Genomic DNA, 14,629 nt, shown 5'->3' with positions numbered 1-14,629 from the left:
GAGGAAATGTGTTCTGTACAGTGAGTCAGCAACACATCCAATACAACCATCGCTGTTTTAAATGTGCTGTCCAGTACATATAAAGTTTGACGTGACTCGACTCACCCGAGCTTGACAAGCCGGCAGAGCAGACATATTTCAGTCTTTTTTATCGTCTGAAAATGGCACTATTATGTAACGTGAGTGTGAAGAAGCTTGACTTTGCACCTCCTACTCAAACCAATCTAGGGCATCAAACAAACAAAACCACACATATCACATGGGGATCGCTGTTGTCAACAAGTGGGTCTTCTTACTTGTGAATAGAAGACTTTTAATCATGAGGTATTCTTCTGTGTGTCCCCCCCAGGGTCCATCTCGTCATGTGATGCCTTCCTCAATGTCTTCCAAAGCAAGGGTCTGAAGCCCGAGGTCATATGTCCCTGCGCCAGCTCCCCAGAGGCGCTCACTGTGGCCATCAGGAGGTACACACACACGTGAGGACGCGCGCAGATACACACTTGCACACACACACACGCACACTCACACACGCACACTCACACACACACCATACACATAGTGAGTCGATCTGTTTCAAATAACATCATAGGGTACAACACACACACATACACACACACACACACACACACACACACACACACAGCAGAACACTACATGTGTTAGTTATTAGTGTCTTAACTGTTGGTGACTCGTTTACTGTGCTGTGGGTCGGGAGGTTCTGGGAATTTACTCCCATCTGGTTCATATTGTAGCTCAACTTGAAATGGCCGCCACTCACAAAATGAGGGCAACTTTAATTAACTTCTGTTCTGTAATTTGAGATATAGGTCGCTGCTCCTGATTATGACGACCTTAAAACGCCTTGCGTGCGCCACACACACACGCTAATAGCTGGCACTTTGCCATCGTCGTTACCGTGGCAATTGCATCAATTTATTTTGGGCAGCGCAGCTTCAAAACTGGCAAATCTAATGAACAATAAAACCATGACACACACACCACACACACACACACACACACACTAATGAACCCTCCATTACACACACACACACACTAATGAACCCCCCATTACACACACACACACACACAGATGTTTTACTGCTCCACACCACCTTCTGGGCGTTTCCGCTACTGTGGCAGCCTCCCATTCGCTAACCGTTAAGCACTGCGCCGTCTGATTGGCGGGCGTTATCTCCGTGGTTCCCCCCGATAGGCCGACGGACGACAGCAGCCAGCCGCCGGGAAGAGGAGTGCTGTCCATGCAGGGGCTGAGCCACGGGGTCATCAGGGTGGACTCGGAGGAGAAGCTCTCCGTCCTGACGGTGCAGGACGTGGGCACGGTCATGCCAGGAGGTAACCGGACCCGACCGACACCGGGAGGGACTAAGACTGAGTTCCACTGATTGTCACACACCTGAGTGTGTGAAATTTGTTCTCCGCATTTGACCCATCCCCTGGGCGAGCGGTGAGCAGCAGCGGTGCCGCGCTCGGGAATCATTTTGGTGATGTAGCCCCCCAATTCCAACCCTTGATGCTGAGTGCCAAGCAGGGAGGCAATGGGTCCCATTTTTATAGTCTTTGGTATGACTCGGCCGGGGATCGAACCCACAACCTCCCAATCTCTGGGCGGACACTCTACCACTAGGCCACAGAGCTACCGGGAGGGAGTAACAGCAAGCGCACCCTCATCTGTCCTCAGGGCTGGGACGGAACCTGGGTTTTCACCAGCGCTGAGACACTTGAGTTAACCCGCTGAGCTTAAGGCCACGGGCCTGAGGTATCGGTCCTCAGTTCTCAGGGCAGGGCTAGTGATAAAACCAGCCGACCTCACCAAACCGCCTCTGCTACCCTCCTAAGAACAGACAGCAGAATGTGTTCGCCAGTTCTACCAAGCGCACACGCACACGGATTAGATTTATGGCCGATTCAGCAAGAAGGATTCCTTTTATTTTCATATTTTTGAGACACGGTGGAACAGTCGTGTCATGAGATGCAGTAATGACATTTCCTATCTCCAAATCTTATTTCCCTGTGAGAAACAGCGGCGTTGCACACGGACTGGACTACCTCATAACTTAAACACGCAGGAAAGCTTGCATAGACAACGCTGTACAGTATGCTAACCAATACAAAGAAGATAGTAAAATCAGTATAGCCAAATATCCAATGTTTATACAGTAGTAGTAATAATAATAATAATACTTATGATAATTATAATAATTATAATTATTATGATAATTATAATAATTATAATAATTATAATAATAATTATAATTATAATTATAATTATAATAATTATAATAATTATAATAATAATGATAGATCAGGCTTGTATAGCACATTTCTTGAACCCAGTGAGCTGAACAAAGTCAGAAATGAAAAATGTAAAAATAGTTCTTTGAAAAGAACGACTGACTGACAGGGAGGGAGAGAGGAGAGGAGAGAGGGAAGAGAGAGAGGGAAGAGAGAGAGGGAAGAGAGAGAGGGGAGGTGAGAGGGAAGGGAGAGAAGGGAGGAGAGAGGGAAGAGAGAGAGGGGAGGAGAGAGGGGAGGAGAGAGGGAAGAGAGAGAGGGGAGGAGAGAGGGGAGGAGAGAGGGAAGAGAGAGAGGGGAGGAGAGAGGGAAGGGAGAGAAGGGAGGAGAGAGGGAAGAGAGAGAGGGGAGGAGAGAGGGAAGAGAGAGAGGGGAGGAGAGAGGGAAGAGAGAGGGGAGGAGAGAGGGAAGGGAGAGAGGGGAGGAGAGAGGGAAGGGAGAGAGGGGAGGAGAGAGGGAGGAGAGAGAGGAGGACTGTGTGTGTGTGTGTGTGTGTGTGTGTGTGTGTGTGTGTGTGTGTGTGTGTGTGTGTGTGTGTGTGTGTGTGGTGGGGGGGTTGGGGCTGGGTGTACGTCTTCCCCAGGATGTGATTGTGTATGAGCGATTCAAGCCTTAGTTCAGGCGAGGCGGATCGCTCCCGTCCACAGCTGCAGCAGCGACGGGGGGGTCGGGGGGCGGGGGCGGGGGGGCTCGCTGCACCGGGCCGTCGACTCCCTCTCCCACTTCCAAGCTGGGCTCTAATGAAGTGCAGTCGGTTTGATGATGATGACGGGGGTGGGGGGGGGGGGCCCTCTCTCTGTCTTTAAACTCCCTCGCTGTTTACTAATAAACTCTCTCTCCCTCTCTCTCTGCGTCCCTCTCTCTGCGTCTCTCTCTCTCTCTCTCTCTCTCTCTCTCTCTCTCTCTCCGTCTCCTCCCTCTCTCTTTTCACAGCCCTCATGTGCGTCGTGAGACCGGAGGGGGTGCCGCACTTATGCAGAACAGATGAGATCGGAGAGCTGTGTGTGTGTTCCATCGCCACGGGAGCGTCCTACTACGGCCTCTCAGGCATGACCAAGAACACCTTCGAGGTAGGAGCCTGGCGCGAGCAGCAGGCTCCGGTCTAGTTACTGGCTTTGAGTGGCAACTCGTGGGGATATGCTGGAACAACACTGCAGATAGCCCGGTCCGGCATCTGTATGTTCCCCCAGTCAATTTCCGTGGGGATGAGTCGGACACTGTTGATAGTCTGGTCCCGGTTAAATATTGTATGAATGGACCGTAGCATACTGATGTGGGACCAGGATATACAGAGGTTTTCAGTTGAGGAATTTATTATTTCAGTGTTTTATTAGTGGCCCCTTAGTGGAGGGAGACTAATGGAATATTATTGCACTGTATTCAAAGCAATTTTGAGGCCCTTAAATTCTTTCATTTGCTCCAGTTATATTTATTTATTCTGAGGCTAGTGTAATCATACAGTACATCAATGCATGTGCGTGCTTGCTTGTGTGCTTGCGTGTGTGTATGTGCGTGTGTGCGTGCGTGGGCACGTGTGCTTATGTGTGTGTGTGTATTTCCCAGGTGTTCCCCATGAACAGTAACGGTGCCCCCATCAGCGAGTACCCCTTCACCAGGACCGGCCTGCTGGGCTTCGTGGGTCCCGGGGGGCTGTCCTTCATCGCTGGCAAGATGGACGGCCTGATGGTGGTGGGGGGCCGCAGACACAACGCAGACGACATCGTGGCCACCGCCCTCGCCGTGGAGCCCATGAAGTTCGTCTACAGGGGAAGGTGGGAGGAACGGGAGCTCACGCTGAACGCATTCGCGGTCGACCGCTATGGCCATGTGTGTCGGCAGCAGCATAGCGCTACCGTGTGCATTCTGTCTCTCTGTGCTAGAGCTAGGTGCGCTAGTGCTAGGCGTGCTAGCGCTAGGTATGCCAGCGTTACTGCAGGTGTGCTAACGCTAGGTGTGCTAACGCTAGGTGTGCTAACGCTAGGTGTGCTAACGCTAGGTGTGCTAACAGCGTTGGTTTGTGCGCGTTCCCCAGGATAGCGGTGTTCTCCATCACGGTGCTGCATGATGAGAGGATCGTGGTGGTGGCCGAGCAGAGGCCTGATTCTACTGAGGAGGACAGCTTTCAATGGATGAGCCGAGTACTGCAGGTACACACACACACACACACACACACACACACACACACACACACACACACACACACACACACACACACACTCTCTCTCTTACACACTCTCTCTCTTACATGAGTGTATTTACAGTACTGTAGACAGGCACAAACATGCACATAAACACACAAACATGTACATATATAAAACTCAATTACTTATTCATAAACCCAATCCCAGTCACAGACATTTTACAGCACTATGGTGCCAGAGACTATGGAGACTGTGGTTTCACCATAAAAGCTGTCTGCAGCTTTATAGTATAGTTAAAAGAAATATTCTTTCATTTTATATCCTCCTCTTGATCAGTGCTGTTGCTGTTATTCCTATCTCTGTTTTTGCCTGCAGCTATCCCTCAAATCAAATTCATCTTGAACACTGAGAATAAATAGCCTTTAAGAGCACAGTGACATGTCTATGAAATAAGATTACCATCTACTGTACAGGGGGGGTTACCTTGTACAACTAAAAACAATTTAAAAAAGACCAGAAGTGAAAAATGAAGTGAAAAATGTGAGAACTTTGAAGGTGTTCAAGTATTTGGTCTACGTATTTGACCCATCTCAGTTATTGTTGAGCGTCGCTCATCTGATCTTTCTCTATTAACCCTTGGCAGGCGATAGATGGCATCCACCAAGTAGGGGTCTACTGCCTGGCTCTGGTGCCGTCCAACACCCTGCCCAAGACCCCTCTGGGTGGCATCCACCTGTCGGAGACCAAGCAGCTGTTCCTGGAGGGCTCCCTGCACCCCTGCAACGTGCTCATGTGCCCCCACACCTGCGTCACCAACCTGCCCAAGCCCCGGCAGAAACAGCCAGGTCAGAGCCGCAGCCCGCCTGCCCCCCCCCCCAACCGCCCACCAGGTAGAATGGAATTTACTGAGCTGGTTTCCTCTCTGGGAGCCACTCTGTCAGAGTACTATCTACCCTGTCACACTACTATCCACCCTGTCAGACTACTATCCACCCTGTCAGAGTACTATCTACCTAGTCAGAGTACTATCCACCCTGTCACACTACTATCCACCCTGTCAGACTACTATCCACCCTGTCAGAGTACTATCCACCCTGTCAGAGTACTATCCACCCTGTCACTACTATCCACCCTGTCAGAGTACTATCCACCCTGTCAGAGTACTATCCACCCTGTCACTACTATCCACCCTGTCAGAGTACTATCCACCCTGTCAGAGTACTATCCACCCTGTCAGAGTACTATCCACCCTGTCAGACTACTATCCACCCTGTCAGAGTACTATCTACCTAGTCAGAGTACTATCCACCCTGTCACACTACTATCCACCCTGTCAGAGTACTATCCACCCTGTCAGAGTACTATCCACCCTGTGAGAGTACTATCCACCCTGTCAGAGTACTATCCACTCTGTCAGAGTACTATCCACCCTGTCAGAGTACTATCCACCCTGTCAGAGTACTATCCACCCTGTCAGAGTACTATCCACTCTGTCAGAGTACTATCCACCCTGTGAGAGTACTATCCACCCTGTGAGAGTACTATCCACCCTGTCAGAGTACTATCCACTCTGTCAGAGTACTATACACCCTGTCAGAGTACTATCCACCCTGTCAGACTACTATCCACCCTGTCAGACTACTATCCACCCTGTCAGAGTACTATCCACCCTGTCAGAGTACTATCCACCCTGTCAGAGTACTATCCACCCTGTCACACTACTATCCACCCTGTCAGACTACTATCTACCTAGTCAGAGTACTATCCACCCTGTCAGAGTACTATCCACTCTGTCAGAGTACTATACACCCTGTCAGAGTACTATCCACCCTGTCAGAGTACTATCCACCTAGTCAGAGTTCTATCCACCCTGTCAGAGTACTATCCACCCTGTCAGAGTACTATCCACTCTGTCAGAGTACTATACACCCTGTCAGAGTACTATCCACCCTGTCAGAGTACTATCCACCCTGTCAGAGTACTATCCACCCTGTCAGAGTACTATCCACCCTGTCAGAGTACTATCTACCTAGTCAGAGAACTATCCACTCTGTCAGTGTACTATCCACTCTGTCAGAGTACTATCCACCCTGTCAGAGTACTATCTACCTAGTCAGAGTACTTTCCACCCTGTCACACTACTATCCACCCTGTCAGAGTACTATCCACCCTGTCAGAGTACTATCCACCCTGTCAGAGTACTATCCACTCTGTCAGAGTACTATCCACCCTGTCAGAGTACTATCCACTCTGTCAGTGTACTATCCACTCTGTCAGAGTACTATCCACCCTGTCAGAGTACTATCCACCTAGTCAGAGTACTATCCACCTAGTCAGAGTACTATCCACCCTGTCAGAGTACTATCCACCCTGTCAGAGTACTATCCACCCTGTCAGAGTACTATCCACCTAGTCAGAGTACTATCCACCTAGTCAGAGTACTATCCACTCTGTCAGAGTACTATCCACCCTGTCAGAGTACTATCCACTCTGTCAGTGTACTATCCACTCTGTCAGAGTACTATCCACCCTGTCAGAGTTCTATCCACCGTGTCAGACTACTATACACCCTGTCAGTGTACTATCCACCCAGGGTGCCTTTGCCTCTGAACACAAGGTCAATCTGCGCTCCCCTTGTCACTATAAATCTACTGGGGATCAGAGAAGAGGGGATATTCTCTGCACTCACAATGAACCTTTAGATCATTCAGAGGAGGTATGTGCGTGCATGTGTATGTGCTTGCACGCGCGTGTGTGTGCATGTGTATGTGTGTGTGTGTGTATTTTCACCCCCCTCCTACGCTCCACAGAGATCGGGCCTGCCTCTGTGATGGTGGGGAACCTGGTCTCGGGGAAGAGGATCGCCCAGGCCAGCGGCCGAGACCTGGGCCAGATAGAAGACAATGACCAGGCAAGGAAGGTGTGTGTGTGGCTCTCTGGGGGGGGCCTGGTTTTCATCGACACCTCTCCCCGTTCCACCATACACACACTCACCAAACCCATGGGATGTGGTGGGCTTTCACCCGCTCCACGTTTCTCCACTCAACCCTGCACCTCCATCTGACCTCATACGGTTGTTCAGGTTCAACCACGGTTCAACCTTCATTTCACCTGTAGTTTCTCATAGTGGTCAAACTAGTCAAACTAGCTCAAACCCCTCAACATCTTAACCCCTGTTCCCATATCAGCTGAAACTCACCATTCACATTCTTCAAACCTTTCTGGATGCAGCAGCGGTCAGGTTCATGCGTACTGTGTTCTAGCATTGAATCAATACCATCCTGGATCTCCACCATTCAGTCAGATGGATATTGTTCAGAACCACTTTGATGTTCCCCGTGTTTCCTCCCTGAGTGTCAATAGAAAGGCTAAAAACGTCTTGAGAGCAGTAGCCATATTCTGTTACAGGAGTAATTGTGGACCGAAGCTTTTAAAAGCATTTAGCCCGAAACCGCATTAAGATATTTAGTATGCATGTAGCTAGGACATTAGCCTAGCCTAGTTTCCCTTTCAGAGACAATGGTCTGAAAGGTCTTGCTTTTTAGCACTCTAATAATAGGCTGTGTAAGTGTACCACTGTTTTCTCTGGTGGGCTGTAGTAAACAGGACCCCATTTCCCAGCAGCCTTTAGTGTTTACGCAAGGCCTCAGCTTTCCTGTCAGCATTACTTCCTGTGTTTTTCCATTGAGCTCCTGAACTGGCCCTTCAACAACATTTACTTTAGATTAAGTAGGAAGTTGGGGTGTGAGGGGGGGGGGGTGGGGGGTACTGAAAGATTGTGATACGGTTGTTCTAACGTGTGTGTGGGTCAGTTGAGTTTCCCAAAAGCTTTTTAGGGCCAAGGTGTGTAGTAGCGAGATTCCTTCTTCGACATTCATTCAGATTTAGATGAGGATCAGGGTGCTACAGCACAAAGCTATAATGTGGCTATGATACAAAGCTATGGTTCTCCGAGAAGCAACGTCACGATAGGCTGGTTGTTTCTGCGTCACGCTTCTCTGGCGAAATCTAACCTAGCACAGCTCCTTTTGCACTGCCTCGGCAATACGGAACCGTAAGAACTCAGGGCTGATGTGATTGGTCAGCTTGGAGATGTGGTGCCGTGTTCCCCTTCTCCTTTCTCCACGCTTCCAGTGTGAAAAGTAATTATTGTTAAAGGGACGCGAGTGGTCCCCGTCTGGAGAGAGAGACGGGAGGAGGGAGAGGGGAGGAGGGAGAGGTGAGGAGGGAGAGAGAGAGGAGGGAGAGAGAGGAGGGAGAGGGAGGGAGTGAGAGAGAGAGACGGGAGAGGGGAGGAGGGAGAGAGAGAGGAGGGAGAGAGAGAGACGGGAGAGGTGAGGAGGGAGAGAGAGAGACGGGAGAGGTGAGGAGGGAGAGAGAGAGACGGGAGAGGTGAGGAGGGAGAGGGGAGGAGGGAGAGGTGAGGAGGGAGAGGTGAGGAGGGAGAGGGGAGGAGGGAGAGAGAGAGACGGGAGAGGTGAGGAGGGAGAGGTGAGGAGGGAGAGGTGAGGAGGGAGAGAGAGAGACAGGAGAGGTGAGGAGGGAGAGGTGAGGAGGGAGAGGTGAGGAGGGAGAGGTGAGGAGGGAGAGGGGAGGAGGGAGAGGGGAGGAGGGAGAGGTGAGGAGGGAGAGGGGAGGTGGGAGAGGGGAGGAGGGAGAGGGGAGGAGGGAGAGAGAGAGACGGGAGAGGTGAGGAGGGAGAGGTGAGGAGGGAGAGGTGAGGAGGGAGAGGTGAGGAGGGAGAGGGGAGGTGGGAGAGGTGAGGAGGGAGAGGGGAGGAGGGAGAGGGGAGGAGGGAGAGGTGAGGAGGGAGAGGGGAGGAGGGAGAGGTGAGGAGGGAGAGAGAGAGACGGGAGAGGTGAGGAGGGAGAGGTGAGGAGGGAGAGAGAGAGACGGGAGAGGTGAGGAGGGAGAGGTGAGGAGGGAGAGGGGAGGAGGGAGAGGTGAGGAGGGAGAGAGAGAGACAGGAGAGGTGAGGAGGGAGAGGTGAGGAGGGAGAGAGAGAGACGGGAGAGGGGAGGAGGGAGAGGTGAGGAGGGAGAGGTGAGGAGGGAGAGGTGAGGAGGGAGAGAGAGAGACGGGAGAGGTGAGGAGGGAGAGGTGAGGAGGGAGAGGTGAGGAGGGAGAGAGAGAGACGGGAGAGGGGAGGAGGGAGAGGTGAGGAGGGAGAGGTGAGGAGGGAGAGAGAGAGACGGGAGAGGGGAGGAGGGAGAGGTGAGGAGGGAGAGGTGAGGAGGGAGAGAGAGAGAGGGGAGGAGGGAGAGGGGAGGAGGGAGAGGTGAGGAGGGAGAGAGAGAGACGGGAGAGGTGAGGAGGGAGAGAGAGAGACGGGAGAGGTGAGGAGGGAGAGAGAGAGACGGGAGAGGTGAGGAGGGAGAGAGAGAGACGGGAGAGGGGAGGAGGGAGAGGTGAGGAGGGAGAGGTGAGGAGGGAGAGGGGAGGAGGGAGAGGTGAGGAGGGAGAGAGAGAGACAGGAGAGGTGAGGAGGGAGAGGTGAGGAGGGAGAGGGGAGGAGGGAGAGGTGAGGAGGGAGAGAGAGAGACAGGAGAGGTGAGGAGGGAGAGGTGAGGAGGGAGAGAGAGAGACGGGAGAGGTGAGGAGGGAGAGGTGAGGAGGGAGAGGGGAGGAGGGAGAGGTAAGGAGGGAGAGAGAGAGACGGGAGAGGTGAGGAGGGAGAGGTGAGGAGGGAGAGAGAGAGACGGGAGAGGTGAGGAGGGAGAGAGGGAGGAGGGAGAGGTGAGGAGGGAGAGGTGAGGAGGGAGAGAGAGAGACGGGAGAGGTGAGGAGGGAGAGGTGAGGAGGGAGAGGTGAGGAGGGAGAGGTGAGGAGGGAGAGAGAGAGACGGGAGAGGTGAGGAGGGAGCCGTGCGAACGGCCGAGACAGAATTGACTTCTGCACATCAACTCAAACGTTTTTAGGCAGGTGCTGGATCAAAAACAAGTACACTAATAAGAAGAATGGATGATCCGCACAGTGTCTGAAGAAGAGCAGCGGCTCGAAACATGACTTGAAACGGACACTAACGTTACTCGTTTGCACATGAACACATGCTTCTGTGCTGCGTCGTCTTTGTGCATCCCTCTCATCCTAATCCTCCTCCTCATCATCATCATCATCATCACGGACTATGGGCTGCTGTGTCCCTATAGAGACTCCCTGCATGCTCATCCATCTGGAAATCAGGCCCTCTGTGTGAATGGGATCCTCCTCTTCCTCCTCGGTGTGCTGGGAGGCAGCTGAGCACTGGACCTGTAGCACAGCAGCGTCCCTCCTCTTCCTCCTCGGTGTGTTGGGAGACAGCTGAGCTCTGTACCTGTAGCACAGCAGCATCCCTCCTCTTCCTCCTCGGTGTGTTGGGAGACAGCTGAGCACTGGACCTGTAGCACAGCAGCATCCCTCCTCTTCCTCCTCGGTGTGTTGGGAGACAGATTAGCTCTGTACCTGTAGCACAGCAGCATCCCTCCCTGCCGCCTGCCTTCATCATCCTGTGGGCTGGATGTGACTCCCGAGTTCTTCGCTTGTCTTATTCCATTTGTGATTTGAAATGAATTCACCGATTCCTCTTGATATTCAGGGTGCTCTGGTTGAAGTAATGTTGGTATTACCCTAAACACCGCTACATGAATCTAGCAAGTTTTAAAAGGCCATGCTTAATGATAGCATAGTGTAACATGCAAAATGGTATGTCTTTTGTTACGGGCATGGGGTAGACATGGCGTGTTGATGAACCCTGGTCTCTGTTCCCATGGAAATGTCCACGCCAGGCAGGTGGCCACCTGCTCACATGTCAGTAAAGCGATAGCCGCTATGATAACGACAATGCAAACCATTGAATGAAATCTCCATACAGTCCAGTGAGAATCTTTACATATGGATAAAGCTCCTCTCTGTGCATCTTATCGGGGTCCTGGAATCGGAGTCACACAGACACAAGGCCGATTATAGACAAAGGGGACTTTGTGTCATTGCTCCTGGTGGGTGGTTAGTGCTGCTCAGTAGGGAATCAAGCTCTTTGTGGTAGCGGTTAGCGCTACTGTGTACTAGACAAGCCTTTTGTGTTGCTGGAGCATTTCCAGTAGCATGCAGCTCTGTTCTGAACCCATGCTCTTTGTGTTAGCGGTTAGCGTAGCTTTGTAGCTCGGACCCAAAGTCTTCTCGGCGTGGCCCTCTCCCGGAGGAGAGGGAGTGTCCCTCGCTCCATATGTTTCTGTACGAAGCATAGTAATTCATATCTGGCTCCTGTCACCAATACTGACAATAGCCAATAGCCTGTCCCTTGGCTCACCCATCCATATGCTGGGTAGAAGGATGGCGTGTTGGAACAGAATTTGTTTTATATGTACAGTCTTATATAAGAAAAGACTTTTTGTGGTGTTGGCATCCAGAGAAAATAAATGCATCCTGTACTTTACAGTAGCCTATGTACAGTATTTGCAGTTCAGACTTCACTGTACTTACTTCACTGTGGCCTTGGCAGGTGGTTCAGTGTTATTTCTAACTCCTGTGTCCTTGGTGGACTCAATTCCCGTCTTTCCTAAATGTTTTAAGTGATTTCTAATGATAGCCTCTTTTTCAGTACTTTTTGGTGGGTCTACACACACAAACACACGCACGCACACACACACACACACACACACACACACACACACACACACACTCACACACACACACACACACACACTCACACGCATGCACGCACACACACATGCACACTCACACACACACACACACACACACACACACACACACACACACACACACACACACACACACACACACACTCACACACAGAGTAGCCTCTCTGTACCATTCCGACCTGCCGTAGGTGTAACCCAGACAGGAAATATCAAATGACTGTTTCGGCACCAGAACATCTGTCCTTACTCAATAGCTATAGAGCCCAGTTTCAAACCCGAGCACGTCCAACAGCTGTAATTCCATCATAAAAAAGCGACACCCAGCAGGCCAAGGTAGTAACCCTCACAGCGCAGCTTAGTGCGTAGTCCTCCATCATCTCCTGTGTGTTGCAGGCGAAGTCGCACCCAGCAGATTAAAACCATGCCTGTCCAAGCGTCTCACTGTGAGAGCATGTCCCCCAGAACATAACAGATCTGGCATGAATTACACTCCTCGCCATGGCTGCCCGTGAGGAGGAAACCTTGAAAAATTCATAAGCGGAAAGATGCCTGGTCCTCCTCTCTCTTATTTCTCTCTCTTTCTTTCTTTCTTTCTCTCTCTCTCTCCATCTCTATCTCTCTGAAACTTGCAAGAATATCAGGTGAATATTGTGTGCCGGACACTTTCCTTCCGTATACACTATCTCTCTTTATGCGTCTGTTACTCTCTCTCTCTCTCTCTTTCCTCTCTCTCTCTCTCTCTCTCTCTCTCCCTCTCATCTCTCGCTCCTCTCTGTAACAATGAATCAGTTCCCTGGGTGTTCCCTTTTAGAAATATTAGGAGCGTGGCTCATTGTGCATGCAGTCAGAATTGTTCAGTATTTTTAATTGGCCCGCATAACGACCCTTTCTTCCAAGACGACAGATCTTCCTCTGCTCGCTTCACAGGGCCGTTTGATACGGCGCGCGCGTTTAACGTCCGCTCGCCGTTCAGGGATAATACCGTCGTTCTACCCTCTCCTCTCAACTGCTGTGATTTGAGCAGTAGTAGGGGAGATCTCCAGCCCCACCTGAGCGTGCGGTCCTCCAGACCGGGACCCCCCGGCTCATTCCTCTCTTCCTTTTGTTTATTTTAGTTCCTCTTCCTCTCCGAAGTCTTACAATGGAGGGCTCAGACCACCCCGGACCACGTCCTCTACACTCTGCTCAACTCAAGGGTAAGGCTTGTTTAGGGTGTGGTTGCTATGACCCCTAGCTCGTTTTCTGTCCCAGCCGTGGAAAAGTTCTTGGCGTGAGGCGTTTTAATCGCCGCGCTATCCTCTAATATGCATCCGGCTGGTGGCTTGTCTTTTTAATCCGAGGGTAAAGCCGGCGGACGAGTTGATCATTTGGAGTGTGTGTCTCTTGTGTGCGCAGGGGACGATAGCCAGCTCTCTGACATGCGTCCAGTTGCACAAGAGGGCAGAGAAGATCGCCGCCATGCTGGCGGAACGAGGACACCTGCAGGACGGGGATCACGTTGCACTCGTCTATCCTCCCGGTGAGACCTGGGGCTCGGGGGCCGTGGAGCAGAGGACGGAGCTACGCCCGGGGGGCGGGGCTAGCGCTGGGGGGGGCGGGGCTAGCACTGGGGTTGGGGTGTAGGAGAATATGGGGCTAGAACTGGGGGAGGGGGGGGACCGGGGCTAGGGCTCTGAAACGTGGGGAGCGGGGCTGAGGGCCGGCACTAGGACCCGGGGGCTGACGCTGAGGCTTCGGTCCGAGAGAAGTTGAAAAGAGGTCGAATTATAACCGGGAGCTCCACCGGTGTTTTCAGGCCGGAGAGCCCTGGGACATAATGAGTCAAGTGCCACCGCGTCGTGACATGGATGATTGCCTGAATGGAGCCATTCAATAATGACTCACCAGCAGCGCTCAATACTTAACCTGTCCCTTGGCGGGTGTGTGGGTGTGTATGCAGGTGTGTGTGTTCCTGTGTGTGTGTGTGTGTGTGTGTGTGTGTGTGTGTGTGTGTGTGTGTGTGTGTGTGTGTGGGTGTGTGTGTGGGTGTGTATGCAGGTGTGTGTGTGTGTGGGTGTGAGCTGCGTGCGTCAACTCTCCTTTCTCTCGCTATTATTTCCGTTTAAGGGCACAAACCCCCCAGTTTGAGGGTCCAACGTGTGCGCCCACCTGTGTACGAGCGTGTGTGTGAGAGCGAGACTCTCAGTGTGTGTGTGTGTGTGTGTGTGTGTGTGTGTGTGGAGCCTTGCTTCAGCACATGACCTCGTTCCCTTCCTGCAGGGATTGACCTGGTCGCCGCGTTCTACGGCTGCCTGTACGCCGGCTGCGTGCCCATCACCGTGCGACCGCCGCACCCCCAGAACATCGCCACCACCCTGCCCACCGTCAAGATGATCGTGGAGGTACGTGTCCCCCGCCGGCGCCGCCGCATCAGAAATGACCTTTCCGTCGGAGGAGGATGGAGACGTAGAAGCAGACCATTCGGAGTGATGTTAGCAAGATCTCTGCCTGGTGTGGGATGATAAGAAGTCGATTTAACGAGGTGTGTGTGTGTGTGTG

At 52.0% G+C, this 14,629-nt stretch overlaps 1 protein-coding gene across 4 annotated transcripts in view; it reads left to right on the top strand.

Annotated features, from left to right (window-relative positions):
- Window positions 1–14,629, top strand: part of LOC311325340 (disco-interacting protein 2 homolog C) — a gene marked incomplete at both ends in the record, with an annotated part of 144,873 nt that overhangs the window by 114,765 nt on the left and 15,479 nt on the right. For all 4 annotated transcript variants that reach the window (XM_084458021.1, XM_084458022.1, XM_084458019.1 and 1 more), the window contains 10 exons: window positions 350–464; window positions 1,214–1,353; window positions 3,247–3,383; window positions 3,877–4,085; window positions 4,346–4,460; window positions 5,098–5,299; window positions 7,265–7,374; window positions 13,207–13,287; window positions 13,487–13,610; window positions 14,351–14,472. In XM_084458021.1, coding sequence (XP_084314147.1) covers window positions 350–464; window positions 1,214–1,353; window positions 3,247–3,383; window positions 3,877–4,085; window positions 4,346–4,460; window positions 5,098–5,299; window positions 7,265–7,374; window positions 13,207–13,287; window positions 13,487–13,610; window positions 14,351–14,472 — 1,355 coding nt within the window. The remainder of the gene's footprint in view (window positions 1–349; window positions 465–1,213; window positions 1,354–3,246; window positions 3,384–3,876; window positions 4,086–4,345; window positions 4,461–5,097; window positions 5,300–7,264; window positions 7,375–13,206; window positions 13,288–13,486; window positions 13,611–14,350; window positions 14,473–14,629) is intronic.

This window comes from Borostomias antarcticus (genome assembly GCF_949987555.1).
Source record: "Borostomias antarcticus genome assembly, chromosome: 24".
NCBI lineage: Eukaryota > Metazoa > Chordata > Actinopteri > Stomiiformes > Stomiidae > Borostomias > Borostomias antarcticus.
Note: the sequence above shows the minus strand (reverse complement) of the source record. Positions and strands in the feature narration are given on the sequence as shown.